At 34.3% G+C, this 20,463-nt stretch overlaps 1 protein-coding gene across 1 annotated transcript in view; it reads right to left on the bottom strand.

Annotated features, from left to right (window-relative positions):
- Positions 1–20,463, bottom strand: part of MGAT4D (MGAT4 family, member D) — a 38,488-nt gene that overhangs the window by 2,002 nt on the left and 16,023 nt on the right. The window contains exons 4-10 of the mRNA XM_012654818.1: positions 17,458–17,591; positions 14,773–14,819; positions 10,323–10,436; positions 6,962–7,037; positions 4,878–4,992; positions 1,974–2,104; positions 1,047–1,154 (exon numbers count right to left, since the gene is read on the bottom strand). Of these exons, the coding sequence (XP_012510272.1) occupies positions 1,047–1,154; positions 1,974–2,104; positions 4,878–4,992; positions 6,962–7,037; positions 10,323–10,436; positions 14,773–14,819; positions 17,458–17,591 (725 nt within the window). The remainder of the gene's footprint in view (positions 1–1,046; positions 1,155–1,973; positions 2,105–4,877; positions 4,993–6,961; positions 7,038–10,322; positions 10,437–14,772; positions 14,820–17,457; positions 17,592–20,463) is intronic.

Here is a 20,463-nt window from a genome sequence, read left to right on the forward strand (position 1 = left end):
TCTGTATTATCTGCAGCTATGTTTTATGTATTCCGATGGTGTGATTTTTTTGCATAAAAATTCATTAGAGTTACATTTTCATTATTCTAGGCACTTCTTTGTCTTGTTTGCTACACACTTTTATACTTGCATTCCACCTTGCCTGATAGCCAATAGCTAACATTTACTGAGTTCACATTATGTTCTAGGCACCGTTCCAGTGACTGCAGTGCAATACATAAAGGAGAAAAGCAGAAAGGGGGCAGGTTAGGAATGATGGAAGGATGTATACGTGCACTTCTTATTCAATTGACAGAGGATTAAAAAAACCATTTCCTTTGTTGTGTAAGATGTGAAGGGTATAGATGTCTGTAGTACTTCAAGGTAGAAGAAACCTTAAGGATCATTTAATTACAAATCTTCAAAGATTTTAATAGATGAAGAAAACACAGAGGACTATTAGGGCTTGCCCCATGTCATGTGTATGTGCCCTGAGTCCCCAGGACTAAAAACTAGGTGCTTTGACTCTCACTTCTTTGTTTCTTCTACTCTACCAAAGTGTGAAGTCAATGATCAATTATACTGTTTCTGAAAATGATGCAAAATTTAATAATGACTAAAAATCAAACAATGCTGAATTTTTCTTCATCTGGTAAGACAAATAGTGGTCTGAAATAAAAATTTTGATACATTTAAATTAAATAATAAAATATTTTATTTTTGAAATATTCTTGTATAATTTTCAATTTTTGACTAAAATAGTAAATTTCATTATAATTTTCAAAAAATTTTTTAATCTTATTATTTGAATTGCACAGCTAGGAGCAGGAAGGCAAAGAAGTTTATGCAGGCTGGATTTTTCTTAACATGATAGATAACTTGGGTCTTTAAAAAATGATTGCTCAATTTATAAACATTCTTTACAACATATAGTTCTGTCATAAGATGAATTGTGCTTAAACAGCAATATTTTATAGTTTGTCTCATGTCATCACTCTTTTTCTGAATAGTATTTAATAAGTTGATGAAACATTGTATATTACTGAAGTTACATGTCAAAATCTTACTTTGTAATGTTGTTCTTTTCCAGGTAACGATGAATGTGTACCCACATGCTGGAAAAGAGAAGGTTTATACTGAATACGAATTTGCTTTTGTCGTTCTTTACAGTCATTCTGGAGAAAAAGAAAAACAGCAATCTTCTGTAAAAATCTAAATATTCCTTTGTATTGCATTTACTGATGGCAGAATTTTTATTATATTAGTTTTTACTAGGATTGTATATTAGCATTTAAAAGTTTGAACAAACATTTAATTCTTAGCCTTTTCTTCATATGAATAATAGAGCAAAGCAGTTGGGGTAAAAAAGGGTTTAGTGAAAGCATGTATTTTCATGAACTCTGTCTCAGAAAACCAGGTTACTGTTGTACGAACTATAATTTTTCTTTGCTTTCTTTTTAATTCTAATAAATGAAATTTTTAGTGTTTTTCTGCCTATCCATTTCTATCAGACTACATTATTCTGTCTTTTGCTTTCAATATTCATTAATTAATTCCAGTATTGAAATGCATCCTCCTCAATTTCTTCTTAAATAGTAAAATGGATCTGATTAAAGCAAAGAGCCAATTGAACTAAGTATAGACATCAATAGTTGCATCATTTAAAAAAATACACTCTGATGATCTCTCTCTTAAGTAGTATATTTTGACCATTTATATTTAACATAAATATAGGCATGTTTGGATTTATGTCTGCCATTTTTTTTCCTGTTTGTTACTCGGGTTTTTGTTCCTCTGTTTCCACTTTTCACTGCATTTTTTATCTCTCATTACTTCATTTAATAGGTAGAAATGTCAGTAAAAATTTAAAATACTGAAAGTTTGAAAACTTGATGCACTCATCAGATTTGGTTCATTATAAACACATTTTAGGTAATTATATTAGATAGAGAGCATTTGCCTAAAATATTTGGTATTCATAAGGAAATACTTACAAGAGATTCTCCTGGGTTACACATCTTTACCTGAAACATGTATTCCAAGAGCCAGTCTATGGGTTTCTCTTTGTAAAACATTAAAAAAAAACGTACAAAGTCAGGTAAGTCCTCAGATCTAAACAGCTTTCCTGTGAAAAAAAAGCAAGTAAATGCAGATAACTCACATATAGCTGTCCATTCCATTAACATGGGAAAAGAGGAAAAATATTAAAATTTGAATATATCCTATTCCTTAGAAAAAATAAGTTTAAAGCACTAATGAAGTTGGAGAATGATAAAGTAAAACATCTGTTTAAGTATAAAGGATTGCTATTTCTGAAGGAAAAAGAATATAAGCAGGTTTAGAATAGCCAATACTCTCAGGAAATCAATTTTGATAACTAATGAGGATCTATTGTCTAAATCAAGCGAAAGATAAGTAAATAAAATGGAACATATGGGAGCTGTAATCTCTTGCTTAATTTTGTACAAACTGTTATTTTTTACCTGACTTTTGAAGCACTTTATCAATCTACTACATTTTCACTTTTAGTACTCAATTTTTATTAAGCATTATTTAAATATTTGGGCATTATTTCATCAAAAGGTTATTTTTCTTTTATGTTTCTTAAAGATTTGCTATATTTTCAAGTATAATTCCATTAGGCCCAGTGATTTTTTTCTAATATGCTGCATCTTTAATTTTAAAATGAAGTCGAAGGAGTAAGATTCAGGTAAATGTTCACTTCAATGTAAGTAATGTAAAATACATCTAACCACTTAATAAGCATGATAGTAGGACGTAAGCATGCTTTATTCTTCACTAGGACTTGAGTCTATATGGGTCACTTAATCAAATATATAACTGTATTTAAATTTCTGGCACCCATTTATTTAGTAACCAAAGCAAGTGATTCAATGATGAAAATAGTTGATTCAATTCCTAATCTGCTGTTAGCATGCTGTAAAAGCTCCTATTTTTAATAAATAATGAATAACATATTGTTATATGATAACAAAAAGCAAGCCTTTGTAAATTTAAGCTTAAGTAAGACTTTGGCATCTCATAAATAGTCCTCCTTTGTTCAATGTGCTCCTGTGCTAATCATAATGTAAATATTCTCTATGCATCTCATACTTGACTTTGCTGAGAAAGATAAATTCTTTGAGAATTTTAAATACTCAGAGTTACAAGAATGTATTTTCTCTCCAAGCTTCTCATTGCATATTACTGTAACTGATCATTTTTCTTCTTATTTAACCAAGGCTGAGCAAAAAGCCTTGTGGCCCTTATAATTTTCCAGAAAATTTGGAGAAGAAAAGTGATCAAGTAAGTTTAAAAAGAACAGACAGACCTCACTGGCAATCAGAGAGATGCTTTACACTTCTCAGAATGGCACTCTCTCTCTTTCTTCTCTCTTTCTCTCTCTCTCTCTATATATATATAAACACATATATGTTAAAACCAAATGTTGTCAAACATGAGGAAGCAAGAACTGTTATGCACTGCTTATGAGAGCGTAAATTGTACAGCCAATCTGCACAGCAACGGGCAGTACTTAAAGACCCAGTGGTCTGTGTCCTCAGTGATCCACTCTTGGGGACGTATTTGTCACTTCATCTTTTTGTGGTAGCAGAAAGTTGAAAGCAATCAAGGTCTCCCACTCAGGGAATAGATAAGTAAATGACTTCTTGTGTAGTGCTTATGCAGCAGCAAAAAACAATAAACTAAATGAACATAAAGCAACAAGGTGGGAGTTTAAAAATCTAGGTTTGAAGACAAAAATTTAAGGAACAGGAATAGTCTTATCATATTAACATTTAGGTGAATTTAAAACAAACAGGAGAAACAGCAAATATTTTACATGGCTGTATGTATATTTTGAACATATTAGAATGAAAACCTATTGGGTGGGAGAAAGTGGGGTTAGATTTAGACAATAGATCCTTATTAGTTATCAAAATTGATTTCCTGAGATTACTGGCTATTCCAAACCTGCTTATACTCTTTTTCCTTCAAAAATAGTAATCCTTAATACTTAAGCAGATATGATGTTTTACTTTATCATCTTCCAACTTCATTAGTGTTTTAAACTTCATTTATTTCTAAGGAATAGGATATGTTTACATTTTAATATTTTTTCTCTTTTCCCATGTTAATGGAATGGACAACTATATAGTTATTCTTCTTAATTTAATATATTGTGCATAATGTATAGACTAAATAAAAGAATAATATATGAGAGCACTCCTGTATGAATCAATAATGTCATGCACCATGAAATGAGAGTGATAATTCAATTTGAAACCTTGGGGTTCAAAAGAAAGAAAAAAAAAGGGAAAAAAAGGAGGGACATGAGGAAAGAAAAATGGAAGGAAGAAAAAGGAAAGCCTATGGAAGAATTGTAAAAAAAAAAAAAAATCACATTATGGGCACAGTTGTAGGAACTTTTCTGTGGTGGCTGTAATTCATATCATATTTTTATATATTTTTAAGAATGTCAGCTTTGGTTTACTGGAAATTTCAGGGACTTTAGAGTACTGAGTTAGAATCCTTTTCCTGCAACTGTAATTCTCTGAGTTTCAGTATTTTAGAGAAGAATACATCTTAGTCATTGAGCTAACATGTGCCAGACTCACAGCAAGCGTTTAATAAGTGGTGGCTCTTTTATGTTTCTGTAACATATGTGTATATATATCAATCTGCTTGTTCATATTGTCTATCCAGAAAAAAAATTTAAAAAATACATTATCTAAAATTTAGATACTTGAATCTGATTTTACTACTAAAATAATAGTGTCTTTATAAAAATCATGCCATTCCTTTCCATTTAATAACAAACTCTTTGATAAACTCTTAAAAACTTTTAGGATTATTGTGTACTAAAAAGTTTGATCCAACGAAATAGACATATTGCTTACCTATGAATCCAAGTATTGAAAACTCAATATAAAACCAATCATTTGAAGTGCTATTATATACAAAATCTTTTATTTTAGTAAGGTACATCTTTTTAGCTATGATATCATCTTCTAGCTGGAAAAAAAAAAACCCAAAAAGGCATTAGTATATTCAGTGCTTCCATTGAGTAAGTTATATTATCTTGAAAATAAAAAATACTTAGAATACACTGAAGAAAATGTTTTTATGAGGTAATAATTTTATTTAATTATTTTTAACTTTTTATTTGTATTTTTTATTTTTTTTGTCACCCAGGTTGGAGTACAGTGGTGGGATCATAGCCCACAAGCTCAAACTCCAGGGCTCAAATGATCCTCCTGTCTCAGCCTCCTGAGTAGCTGGGAAAACAGGCGTGCACCACCATTCCTGGCTAATTTTTTCATTTTTTGTAGAGATGAGGTCTCGCTATGTTGCCCAGGCTGGTCTTGAACCCCTGGCCTCAAGTGATCTTCCCACTTCAGCCTCCCAAAATGCTGAGATTACAGGCATGAGCCACCGTGTCCAGCCAATAGTTTTATTTTTAGTTCAATCTACTGAGAGTATATATAGGTAGTCAATTTTTGTTTTTTGATTCTGAGATTAACCAGGCCAAAATTTGTCCCTTTCCTAAATACTAATCTGTAACATTCCATCTAAATCCTTTTTGAAAAACTCTCTTTATCTGAATCCATTTTTATCCTCACAAATACTTCAGTTTCTAGTTTAAGACTGTCTTTGTCCAATCAGGCCATTAAAACAAAATACCATAGACTGGATGGTTTTATAAATAAAAAACATTTATTTCTCACAGTTCCAGAGACTAAGAAGTGCAAGACCAAGGCAGATTTGTGTCTGCTGAGGGTTCATTCCTCAAAGATAGCACATTCTCCCTGTATCCTCCCATGGTGGAAGGGCCTAGCTAGCTCTCTGAGGTCTCTTTTATAAAGGCACCAATCCCAAACATGAGTCCTCATGATACAATCACTGCCCAAAGGCCCCACCTCCAAATACCATCACCTCAGGGGTTAGGATTTCAACATATTAATTTTGGGAGGAACACAAACATTCAGACCATAGCAAAGACTAACCAGCTTTATGCCTGAGATGATAGGTGCCATGTTCTATTTCCAGATATCATGGCTGACAAAGTAGTTCTTGGCAAAGAGAAGACAAAAGGGAGCATGGCACTCTTATTCACACCTACCTGGTTAGAGCCAGCCTGAAAAAACCCTCCATGAAGAGGGGGACAATGGAAGTGAGAATTTTCTTTTTATTTAATATATATTATGCATAATGTACAGATTAAGAGGGCCTCCTAAATGATTTAGAAAAATGTGGGAGTCCTCGTGCACATTACTAGGGCACAGAATACAATTGCATTTCAAATTTGGAATAGTACATTGGCTGGATCTCATTGGGAATAGTTACATTGCCACTAACTAGAAATCAAAAGGGATATATTTTCTTCCAATAAAAGAGAAGATCTTGCTTTAGTCCGTTAGCTTCCTCTCTACTGTCCAGTGGTATTCTGCAAACTCTTCTCACAAGTGAATGTAGCCTATGTAGTGAGGTGTACACTTACTATTGGGAAGCATAACACTATTATTTAACAATATGCAGGAATTTAGAGGGCACAAGCTATATATAATTCATTTATTTTTACAAATACAGTAAGGCACCATAGAACTGTGTTACTCATGGGGATGAGGCAATGTATGGTAGCAATAATAAACATATACAATGTCTGATATAAAATAAATGCTCAAAATACATTTGCTTAATCTAACAAAATTGTGGGAAGAGAAATGTAGGCAGTTCAATTTCTAACTTTATAGTAACTTGAGATTTTCTTTTCAGTTTGTTTCAGGAAACTGTAATTTCCTCTGTAATTGTGAACTTAGCAAGAAGATTAATATATAATCAATTGTAAGCTTTTTTTGGCAATTTAATATAATGAATATTTTCTGAGTACAAAGTAAAGTGGAAGAACACAATGAGGAAGGAAGAAATTAAAGGAAAGAGGAAGAAAATAATGCTTTTGATTTAAATTATACCAAGTTATTACCTGTAAATAATACATGGCCTTGGGTTGGGCATACAGCATCAAAATGCAAAAATCCAATACTTGTTTGACTTGCCAACTAAAGATAAACAATAAAATCTGTTAATATTTGTCATTGCTATTTAATTTTATTTATAAGCACACTTTAGGAATTAAAACACAAATGTTTTTACAGTTTAGTAACTGAGTACTACCTACATTAAGTAAAACTGAATATATTCGTACTAAAAAGTTACATTAAAAAGTTTCCCATCTTTATTCAATGGATAGTGTCAGCCATTGCTAAACCAGGATAAGCATAATGTATTTATTTTATATATTGGTTAGTTAAATTTTGATCTAGGTAATGAAGTTATTAATAATAGCCTTTCTTATCTTAGGTCTCATTCAAATGAAAGTATAAAGAAACTTTATTCTAATTTAATATGAACCTAGGTACTAGGCCAAGTCCTAAAGATACAAAGGTAGTTCTTGCCCTTCTGGGTCTCATAACCTAGGATGAAAAGACAAAAAAATTAATAAAATTAGAACAATTAGATGAGTGCTATGTGAAGATATCAACAATGATGACTATTTTACCATAAAATGGAGAGAGTGGAGTAGAAAGAGTTCAGGCATGCTATAAAGATGAACACTATCGCAAAGGCGTGAAAAGTGTGACAGAACATGCCACTTAGTTTTAGGGCACAGAGAACTTATGGAAAAGAAGCTGAAGATGGCAAGGTTGGCAGAGACCAGATCATGAAGGATCTTTTATGACATGTGGAAAACTTTAGACCTGATCTTGTATGAAAAAAAATTTCTGGCTATAGTACTGAGAATGGATTGAAGGAAAGGCTAGGCTAGGCTAGGATGAGGGAAAGCAAATAGATCTGTAAGTCTCAGGTTACAAAATCAATGTACAGAAATCAGTAGCATTCCTATACGCCAACAACAGTCAGGCTGAGAACCAAATCAAAGACTCAATACCCTTCACAATAGCAACAAAGAAAATAAAATACCTAGGAATATATTTAGCTAAGAAGGTGAAAGACCTCTACAGGAAGAATTATGAAACACTGAGAAAGGAAATAGCAGAGGACATAAACAGGTGGAAAACCACACCATGCTCATGGGTCGGCAGGATCAATATTGTTAAAATGTCTTTACTACTCAAAGTGATCTACAGATTCAATGCAATCCCTATTAAAATACCAACATCATTTTTTGCAGATCTAGAAAAAATAATTCAATGCCTCATATGGAACCAGAGAAGAGCCCGTATAGCAAAAGCAAGCTTAAGCAAAAAGAACAAATTGGGAAGCATCAATTTACCAGACTTCAAGCTATACTACAGGCTATAGTAACTAAAACAGCATGGTACTAGCACAAGAACAGAGACATAGACCAATGGAACAGAACTGAGAACCCAGATATAAAACCATCCTCATATAGCCATCTAACCTTTGACAAAGCAGACAAAAACATACACTGGGGAAAAGAATCTTTATTGAATAAATAGTCCTGGGAAAATTGGATAGCCACATGTAAAAGACTGAAACATGATCCACCCCTCTCACAAAAATCAACTCATGGTGGATAACAGACTTAAATCTAAGGCATGAAACTAAAAGAATTCTAGAAGCAAATGTTGGAAAAACTCTTACAGACATTGGCCTATGGAAAGAATTCGTAAAGAAGACCCCAAAGGCAATCACAGCAACAAAAAAAATAAATAAATGGGACCTGGTCAAATTAAAAAGCTTCTGCACAGCCAAGGAAACTATCATGAAAGCAAACAGACAACCTACATAATGGGAGAAAATATTCACATGCTACACATTCGATAAAGGGCTGATAACTAGAATCTATATAGAACTCAGGAAAATCAGCAAAAATCAAACAACCCTATTAAAAAGTGGACAAAGGACATGAACAGAAACTTTTCAAAAGAAGACAAACTAATGGCCAACAAACATATGAAAAAATGCTCAACATCTCTAGTCATCAGGGAAGTGCAAATCCAAACCACAATGAGATATCACTTAATTCCAGTGAGACTGGCTTTTATCAAAAAGTTCCAAAACGATAAATGTTGGTGTGGATGCAGAGAGATAGGAACACTCATACATTGCTGGTGGGACTGCAAACTAGTGCAACCTCTGTGCAAAGTAATATGGAGATACCTCAAAGAGCTACTAGTAGATCTACCATTTGGTCCAGCAATCCCATTACTGGGCATCTACCCAAAGGAAAAAAAGACATTCTATAAAAAAGACATCTGTACTAGAATGTTTATGGCAGCACAATTCACAATTGCAAAGATGTGGAAACAACCCAAGTGCCCATCAATACATGAGTGGATTGATAAAATGTGGTATATGTATACCACGGAGTTCTACTCAGCCACAAAAAACAACAGTGATCTAGCACCTCTTGTATTATCCTGGACAGAGCTGGAGCCCATTCTACTAAGTGAAGTATCACAAGAATAGAAAAACGAGCACTACGTGTACTCACCATCAAGTTGGTATTTACTGATCAACATTTATGTGCACATATGGTAGTAATGTTCATCGGGTGTTGGGCAGGCGGGAGGAGGGAGGAGAGGATGGGTATCTTCATACCTAATGGGTGCGGTATGCACCGTCTGGGGTTGGACATGCTTGAAGATCTGACTTGGGTGGGGCAATGGCAATATATGTTACCTAAACATTTGTACCCCTGTAATACGCTGAAATAAAAAAAAAGTTTTGGGGGACCAAAGTATTATATTTCCCTTAACATCACATTTATTACTAAAAAATTATAATCCTTTATATGTGTATGGAGCTTTTTTCAAGATTCTTTCATAAATATATTTTACTCTCATAATAAGTCTTCCAAATATGTAATGTAGATTTCATTATACAAACTAGAAAGTTGGGGAAACTAAGGGGAAAAAGAGCTAAATTACCTGTTTAGGATGAGCAGCATACAGAACAGCTGGGACTAGAATCCTGGTGCAATGATTTATAATCCCAGGCTCCACCTCCCCCCATCTTATTATGCCTTTGCTAATTATTGTCTATAAACGTGAACATGGATAATCAGTGGTGTGCTGGTAGATGTTTAACAACTGACTTGGGGGTGGAGGGATGGAGATCCCTGATTTGTAGCTTTTGCCTATTACCATGGTGTAAATACTCCTGCTATGGCTCATGCTTAGCAACTAAATGTCACTGAACACAGAGTTGGGAAGTGATGGACTTACTCACTTCTTTCAAGCCAGTAGGAGATGGCTGGACACACCACTGTGTTTGAAATAGTATATATTAGACGCTGATTCCAAAATTTTATTAAGTAAAGTTGTTTTTTAAGAATACTATTTCCTAATATGTCATACCTCTGTCTTTTTTGTGAGTCCTCAGTTGATTGTTTGGCATTTAACATGTTTGGATAAAAAAAGGCAGGTACTGAAATGACCTCTAAGGAGCCAGACTTCACTTGCCTTTTGAACCTATAAATAGAAGTAAATGGAGGCTTATAATTGAATATTTAATTTACCAAAATAACAAATACTTAAAAATAATTTTCTTATGCATGTCCACATATTTAATTTGAATTATTTCACGCTGATACATGATATAATATTAACATGATAAAACTAATATATTTTAGTCAAAGTATTTCTTTCATAATTTAATGACATATGAAAAAATTAAAATATACAATACAAATTTATTTCCTCTTATAAAAATTGTAGATACTTTGAATTGTTTTTTAAGTTTACAATCAGACGTGTACTCTGACATTCAAGATAATGGAACCAATGGGTTATGACAATAAAGTAACTACAAGAAAGCAAGAACATTAGATCATTTTTTAAATGCATAATTTTCAATTTAAAGAGTCCTGCTGAATAGCAATGTGGCTGCTGAAATGAGACTACCACAGCACGCCAGGATTAAGTCTGACTCTTGTCCACAACTCCCTGGAGGACTATGTATACTTTTTAACATCTTTATTTTTAAAAGTCGGTATTGATAGACCAACAAGAATATCACTAAAATGCATAAAATCCTGTTCACAAAAACTGTAATAAAAATCTTGTACCATCAAAGTAAAAAATGGGAGACCAGGGAGAACATTTTAAATGGTTTTCCTTTAGAGATCGATAATACGATTTTGAATAGAATTTAAATTTAGGCATTATATTATTTATTAAAACGTTAAAGGCTCAAGGAAATGTTTGTTTTATACTACTTAAATATTTAAAAAGCAGGACAAAGTTTTATATGCATGATCTCAATTATGTGCAAAATAAGCAGGCCTCACTTTGCACAATTCCAAATGCATAAATTTCAGTTACCATGTTTTAGTTAAATAATAGCAGTATGCCCCAATAACACTGTCAAAATTTTAGTGACCATGGTATATTAACTCTGAATAATTGTGTAAAGTACAAACTTTATTGCTAGCTCTTCAGTGTACAAATCTCTACATAATAACAGATACACATCATCATCAGTAACCAATCACATCACTTCTCTCAAAGTTTGCTGGTGAATGGTCACCATGCATCTGTTACTCGGTTCACTTGCAGACCACAAAACATGTAGCTGTGTTGCCTCGTCTCCCAGTAATAAACAAACTCACATGACATTTAACAAAAATGGGGAATCAAAAGAGGGAATTGGCTGACAGATGAAAGCACAGAAAGTGAACACTGGAAGTGAATTTGGATGTGATTATAAAACAGCTGATCACGAGAATGTTGACACTTGTTGTTTGAGAGGTTTTAGATACGCAACAAAGGGAACTTAGTGAAGGTGAACTTAAATGACATAAATGAAGAAAATGGTTGTGTTGAAAAGTATGTTACATTGGAAGTGACACTGCTAAAACAACTTCACGTTAAAGGAACTGTCAGAGATATTTCATGACATTGAAAATGCAAATGATAATATACAATGTTGGAACCTGATCCAAACTTAGAAATGAGTATAACAATTTGCCAAAGTATGAAAAGATGTTTGCTCTGTATTTTAAGTTATATGACAAGAAGGAGGCAAACTACTCTTGACAAATTTTCTAAAAGAAATAAAATATTTTAATACTCAATAATTTTAATATTTTAAATGACAGTGTAATATTGTGATCTTTATGGTATTTTTCATTTTTCTACACGTTTATAGTTGACAGTAAGAGAGTAATACTTTGACAAATGTTTAAAAGTCATGGAACAATTATGATTTTGCCCAGTGATTATTAGTACCACCTCACATAGTTTCAGCTTGCACAATCAGTTTCATGGCCCCACACTATCTTGCAAATCAAGGATTGTGTGAGTAGGTATAAACACATACAAATACACACACGGAAGAAAGTACATGTTCTATAATGGGTATGTAACATGAGCATAGGGTGGGAATAGTATTAACATACTATGCTAGAGAGAATGTGGGTTTTAGACCCCGAAAACTCTCTGTGCCAATTTTGTTTCTTTCACTTACTGACTTTGACCAAGTAGTTTGCTTTCTATGACCTTCAGTTTCCTCATCTGTAAAACTGGGATAGCAATACATACCTTCTGGAGAAAGAACTTTGAAAATACATGCTGGAATTCTTCCCAGCCACTATGCATTAGTGGAAGAGTTCCTGGTTCTTTATTTTGCGGGCGGGGGGGGGGGAGTATAAGGAGAAGGGAGGGGATGGAAGTCTTACTGGCTGCCCTCAGATTTTATGGTATATCAAATGGAAAGTTTTTTAAAACTAATTCTGATATGTTCCTTGGGAAGTAGAAAATACTGGTATGGTTGCTTGCTTTGTGATAAAAATTAGAAACAATGTCTAAATTTTTAAGTGAATTTGTATAACTTTAAATCACAAGACTTGGTGAAGCAATTTAGAGTAGCAGAGGCAAATGAAAATAACATCTAGTGTCAGTATACACAATCATCAAAAAGTCTGGATCACAGAGGTTAGTAAGTAAGTTTTGTCCTCTAGACAATTTCATTCAAAGGTTAAATTACAAGTAATTTCTACCATGATGATATAATTGGTATCCTTATAATGGACTCTTAACAAATCAGTTAAAAAGAAGGCAGATTTACAAATGATTCCTGGTTCTATGACTGCATAGTTGCAAGCCTTTTGAAGATCACTCAAAAAATTATAGTATGTGGTTATTGAGTTATTTGCGTATTTCATTTGCATCATTGTCACTGTCTAACTTTCAGTCGTACTGAGATTGCTTAGAGATGCAGGTGGACTAACTTGATCCCTTCCTGCTGATTGCTTATTTGCGCCTGTTTGCTCTTAGCCCACCTTATCACACTTCTGTCCTGCCTGGTGCATGTTAGCGAGTTCCCTCCCTATCCAGCTACCAGTTGTCTTCTACTGGTGGGAAGCAGTAACTGACAAGAGACTAGAAGGCAGTGGAAGACGTTTTTCCTCCTTTTAATCCCTGGTGAGGTCTCCAGCAGCAGCAGGCTGGAGCAGCAGTGATGTGGGCCCTGGCAGGACTGACTGAGTTAAGCCAGCTCGGGCAGAGACAGCCATCCAGCACCTGCCGGATCAGTTCCACAGTGCAGCGGCAGGAGCAGCCCAACATCTCATTGCTGGGTTTGACCCCCTCTCCTTTTATGCTTCTCCTGTCCCCTTTCTTCTCCCTTTGTCCTCTCGGCCCTTTTAAACTTGTTTTGACCAATTCTTTGTGTGAAATTCCCTCTTTTCCGTCTATTTGAAGTACCAGGAGTTTTCCTGTTTGGACACTGACTGGTACCCCTTCCCTGTGACGTTCCCATCGACCTGTCACTTGATGACATGCCTCAAGTGGTGATTTCCTAATTCTATTCATTTTACGGTTATTAGCTGGAATTCTTTTGACTAGAGTAACTTTGCCTCATCCACTAGAGGTCTTTGGTAAGAAAAAACAAAACAAAGCAAAACACTTTGCTGGCTAAACCAAACATATCTGTTAGCCAGATTCAGCTTGAAGGCCATAATTGCAACCCCAGTCTGTAGCATAAAGTGCATAGTTCTTAGCATGGCACATAGAGCCCTTCGTGATCTCATCATGGCCTACCTATCTCCTGCCAATCCTTCCTCCCTCTCCCCAAACATCCATGTTTCAAAATTTACATTTTCAACTCTGGCATGCTTCCTCTTGGCCTCTCTGTCTTCCCAAGCAATTCTACCAGCCAGGCATGACCTTTCTCCTCCTGTCTGTGAAGAACGTCTATCTATACGTTTAGACTCTGCTCAATTATTACCTTCTTTTTGATAGCTGCAGGTAGAGTTAAATACTTCCCCCTCTATAGGGGGAATATTGCCCTACCCATACCACCGTGATAATGCTAGCCTCCTTGCTGTGATTTGGTTTTTTACAAGTTGTATGGCCCACTTGAACATGAGGATTTGAAAGGTGGGGTCCATCCCATGGCATCTTGCTTGATGAAATACCTTCATATTAGTTCATCAGTATGTGCTTTGGCTGCTTGCAGCTGAAGGAAATTGTAAGCAGAAGTGGTGAAGTAACTTCGTAAAGAATACAAGAATGTTTTAAAAACAATTTAGTAGGCTTCTCTCAGAGGCTAAAGAGTTCATGGAGAACAGATATTTTAACAATTATAGCATGAAAAATATGAATTCTAATAGATAACCTGCAAAGTTGGGGAAAATCATAAGCTGTAGTTAATCACAGCTTAGAAAGAACTACAGGTTCTTTCTGCAAAGCTACACTCATTAAAAAGAACATGATTATTAATAAAATAATAATACAATTGAGCAGAAAAAATAGGATAGAAAAATGAAAGAATGGCTAATTTTAAAATTCATCAGACAGTACTTACTTCTTTGTAATCATGCTAACAACAGATTGTAAATAATCTTCATTACTCTAAAAAGGAGAAAAAGTATTTTACTAAAACTAAGCATGCCTCATAGTTTTATTAATACATTTTTGCCGCATATAAATCTAATTTATGTGTGGAGTATCATTATGCACTGATAATTTCTGGTGTTTTCACTTTCTATAAGAAGAATTTAAAATACCTATGTGTTGAAAAAATGTGACTTAAATACAGAAAATATTCATTCATTTTCCCTTTCCACAGTATAAAATATTACTATCCATTATTTACACTTAAAAATTAGCATACAAAATCTTATGTATCCAAAAATGTTTTGCTCTGAAAATGGTCATGCAGGGATGGCTTATTTCAAAGAACTACTCTTTTTGAAAACTACTCTTCATTTTATGAGTATTATACAACAATAAGCTTACTTCAAAATGACACCATATTTTTCCAGACAGTATTACTCAGCTTGATTTCCAATTTTTTTCTGTCAATAAACTTTGTGGACCTGCTCTTCATTGAACAGTGTACTAGATTAAATGACAGACTCATTTGTAAAAAGCTCTTGATGGTTCACCCTCTTGGGATGATTTTTTTTTTTAAATAACTGACGGCATTTATAAGATGCATCCTCAAGGCCCATAAGCATTTCCAATATAAAATTCTGAAACAGTACAACAAAGACAGTTCTGTTCTCAAATCTAAGTACTCTTAAAGGCAACTCTGAATGTATATACTCAGGCTGTTTGTTTAAAAATATCTGACATGATGTAGATAAATCTATCATAGTACTTGAGGTTCTTAATCAAAACTTGAATCTCTAGCTGTTTGTCACACACTGAAACATACTACATATGAAACATAGTACTAAAATTATACTTCTTAAGCATTCTATATTCCATTTTTATATTTTTCCCCCAGTATTATTATTATTAGTCTAAACATTTTGGGCAGATATGCATTGTTCCAATGGCAGAGAAATAAAGATTATAATATGGAAAATAAGAAAATATAACAAAACATTTTGGAGATTATGTCCATGCTTTCTTTTAATATTAAGAAATTAAACTGGAATAGAACATTTAATCTTTAATTTCTATTTTTCCTAATAGTTCTATTGCTTGTTTCGTTTAGAGTTTTTTTCTGCATTCAAACACATCTTTATTATAGAAAATTCAAGCAATAAGAAAAAGAATAAAGAAAGGATAACAAATATTCCTCTAATTCCCAGCATTCATAGATAGCCATTATTTACATTTCAGAGACCATGATTCCAAGTTTGCTCATTCTCTTTTTATCTTTATACATTTCATCTGTCTGTATATCTTTTTCCCCCTCCTTCTCTTCCTTCCATCTTATTTTACATAGATAACATGTTAAACATAATGCTTTACAACTTTTTTTCACTCAACATGATATGAACATTACTTTGTATCAGTGAGTATAGATATTTATTCCTCTTTCAATGCCTACAGAGTATTGCCTTGTAGAGATACATAGCAAAGTATTTAATCAGACTCTTGTTGATAGATATTTTGTTTCCAATATTATACTTTCATAAAGCAACAGTGCACTGAAAATCCTTGAAATAATTATTTATTCAGTTCTTACTCTGTGCCATGCATCATTCTAAGTACTTTCAATATATTAGCTAACTTCATCTGCAAACAACCCTTAGACATAGGCAATATTACCATCACGATTTTACAGATAAGGAAAGTGAGGCATAGAGAAGTTAAGTAAGTTGTTCAAGTTCACAAGTCCCAAGTGGAGAAGCTGGCATTTGAACCTTGGTAACCAGGATCCAAAGTCTGTATTCTCAACTACCAAATTATGCTGTCATCTTTTTATTGTTTTTAAACACTTGTCTGATTATCTCCTTACGATAAGTTCCCAGAATTTGGATTTCTGAGACAAAGGATATACACATTTTAAATTTTTTTTTTTTTTGAGACAGAGTCTCACTCTGTTGCCTAAATTTGACATATGTTGCCAAATTTCTCTCCCAAAGGTCTTACGGTGTTAATATTCACACAGTATTTTGTAGTTTTAAGTGGTGTTATGAGCAAAACAGGCATCTTCGGAGCCATTAGAAAGACCTAGATTTGAATCTGTTCTATGAATTACTGGGCAAGCTACTTTCTTTAAGCTCTAGTTTCTTTATCTGTAAATCAGGAGAGTAACACCTACTTTACAGGGATATAATTCAGGTAATAAATAATGTCTATAAAAAAAAATCATCCTCAATCCCTTGGGAATAAGAAGCAGTCCCTCAATTAATGATAGTTATTGTTACTTCATATAAATTATCTATTGATTATCTCTTGCTAACCTTTTATTGGGCTTGGCAAATTTTATTACCATGCATCAAATATGATGTTTTTTGTGTGTGTAATTTCTGTACTGTAAAGTAAGCCGAGATTGTATATTAAATGCAATTCAAATTAAACAATATTAAATGCCCCACATTAAACCATTATGTTTTTAGATTTACAGAGTTAATTCCTTCTCAGTGGTATCAAACAAATATTCAATACATTGTCTGCTATCCAAAAAAGGTATCTATGGATTGCTTTTTTAAGAAAAACTTTTCAAAATGGTTCAGTGACTACCATTGAGGAAGGGAATTTGAAGACCATAGGGTCAGAGTAAGGGGAGCTCCTTATTTTTCATACATACATCTGCAATAGAGACAATCACCACAGAGTCCTTTTCTTCTGAAGGTGTCATCCTGGAGATAACAGAGGTCAGTGTTTGCTTCAGGTAAGTATACTTTCCTCTGTTGATGGTGGGAATACCCAGCGCGAAAGACACTGCAGACAGGGGAGTATGACATCATCGTTTCAAACAACAGAGAAAAAGATAACTTAGCACTAATTCGATGCTTATTTCTATGTTTGGATTAGTCTTATGGTCATAAAAAGAGTGTTTGAAACTGCACTACAAAAATAATTTCAAACTATGTTAATTTTTATCACCTATATCATTTTCTGTTTGAAGAAATTCCAATTTGCAGTGGATTGTTAGTAAATGCATTAAATAGCCTCCAAATAATAATTAAAAATAAAAGCAATTAAAAATAAATAAATAGATTTTGGTGTAGTGAAAATAAAACTAACCACTTATTATAGCTTTCATCTAACTGGGTACAAAATGTCACACATTGGCCAATTCTCTACTCTTCTTCCTAAAAACACACTGGAGCCCAAAGCAAGAAAAATACTATGAAATATTTTCATCTATGAAAAAAATATATGAAGTAATTCTAAATGATTTGATGGAATGAATCCATGCCCCTAAGTGACTTTTATTGCCCAACAATGACTGGAACACTGGGGAGAACAGGTCCCTATTATTCTAGATAGATACTAAGATTTTATTAAGGAAGTCTGTCCAAACTCAATCTTGCCTGTACCAGTGCCTGGCTCTATGAGCTTAGGCAAGATGCACAGCCTCTCCAGGCTCGATTTCCCCACCTTGAAGATGGGGATAAGGACTTTCAAAACGGCTAAATGAGGAACTCAGAAAATCCTCTTCCTAAAAAGTAGTAATAAAACTGAAAAAAAATTGTCAAAACGATCATTTCAGAATCCTGGTTTACAACAAACTGAGAAGTATTTATTTAAGAAAAACTATTGAACTTTGATAACAGTAGAAACCAGTATTTCCTTGATTACTATTGAGTTTGAACATGTTTTCATATGTTTACTGGACTTTAGATATCATTCTCTTTTGTGAAATCTGTTTAAGCTCATGCCCATTTCTCAATTGAATTGCCTGCATTTTTCTTATTGATTTATTGATGCTCTTTATATATTCTGAACATTAGCCCATTGTCATTTATACATATTACAAATATCATCTCCCTCTCTGGGTTCCCTTTTCAGTGTTTTGTCTCTTGATGAACAGAAATTCTTAATTTTAATGTAGTACAATTTATCAATCATTTCCTTTATAGTTCATGCTTTTTGAGTCCTGTTGAGAAATCTTTGCTTCTCTTCAGTTCGTAAACATATTGTCCTGAGTTATTTTGTAGATGGCTTATTGTTTGCCTTTCATATTTAATGAAAGGCATCTGGAATTCATCATTACGGATGGTATGAGGGAGGAATCAAGTTTCAAGCTGAGGGATCCACTATAAATGCAATTCCTAGAATGGTTTCCCATGCCTTAGGATAAAGAATGCATTTATAAGAGTTTACAAGGCCCTTAGTGACTGCTTCCATCCTATCTCTTCTGTTTCAACTACCTCCTCTTCTCCAATTGACCACATACCATCTCTCACCTCCAGGCCTTTGCACATGCCATTCCTTTTTGCCTACAACACTCCTCTTCCTCTGGTTCCCTTTGCCAATTCTACTCATTCTCCAGAGTTCAACTAAATAGTCATTTTGACCAGAAATTTATACTTACCCCTTTCTAATGAAGCTGAGTGGGTCAGCTGTGTATTCTTACCTCGTCTCTCACAGCACTCACCACCCCTTTTGTTGTTACTCATTCCTGGCTATTAATAGAATGTCAGTTTGGTGAGATCAGGCTGCTTGTCTGTTTCTCACATTATAGAATAAATCCAGCACTAATATAAAGACCAATACATAGTAATGCCAGTAAGTTTGGGGTGAGTAAATGAATGGCCCCTTCATCATTGGGCCTCTGTCCCTGGTCTTGCTACTGATAACTTCCAGCCCCCCTTGTGCATGCAAGCCACACGTTCTTTCTAGGCCTTCTTGCTGTTGGACCTTCACACATTTCTTTTCCTCTACCTGGATGAGCATCCTCTACTTTTCCACTGTCCACCACCTACCTCTTCCCTACTTAGCCTATTCCAATTCTTTTTCCCTTCATGTCACTTCCTCCAGAGAGTGTTCCCTAATTCCCCTAGTATAGGTTTCTGGCCCCTCCCTCGTATTTTCTTCAGGTCACTTTACATTATAATTACTGTATCATTTGTCTCCACGAGGGTGGGGTCCATGTCTTGTTCACCATTATGTCCTCAGGGCCTAACAAGTGCCCAGAACAGAGGAGAAGCTTGTTAAATGGGCGGACATGAAAGACTTTACAAAGAAATTGTCATTTAAGCTGAAAAGTCATATAGCATAAGGGAGTCACATGACAATCCGTTGTGGGTTGACAGGAGGTGATGGCGTTCATCATAGGCAGTGATCAACACACGAAAAATACACGGAGATTTGGCCTATTTGTGAAAACCGCAAGTGGTTTGGGTTTGCTGGAAAGGAGTGGCAGAAATTAAGATTTAAAAGATATAACCTATTGTGCATATACCCTGTCAAGGAGCTAACTTCATCCTGTGTGCACTGAGGATCTATGGAAGGGTTTTTAAGCAAGAGTTAATCATATCTGTTATGAATTTTTTCTCTGAGGAAAGTATGAAGAATAGATTCGCTTTAGCCATACTAAATCCATGAGGAAAATTACAAGTCTATTTCAATAGACCAGTCAAGAAATGATGAGGGGCTCAATCAAAAATAGTTACAGGGGCCTACAGAGAGCAGAAATCATCTGAGATATATTCAGAATATAGAATAAATAGGACTAATGACGGATTCCTCAGGAGGCCATGCCAAGGGCTTCAGTACTTTTGCATGTGTTTTATGTGTTAGGATCTTTTAGTTGCCAGGAACAAAATCTCCCTCCAGTTGCCTCTGGTAATTAAGAAAAGCCACC

Source organism: Propithecus coquereli, unplaced genomic scaffold (genome assembly GCF_000956105.1).
Source record: "Propithecus coquereli isolate 6110/MARCELLA unplaced genomic scaffold, Pcoq_1.0 Scaffold112, whole genome shotgun sequence".
Taxonomy (NCBI): domain Eukaryota; kingdom Metazoa; phylum Chordata; class Mammalia; order Primates; family Indriidae; genus Propithecus; species Propithecus coquereli.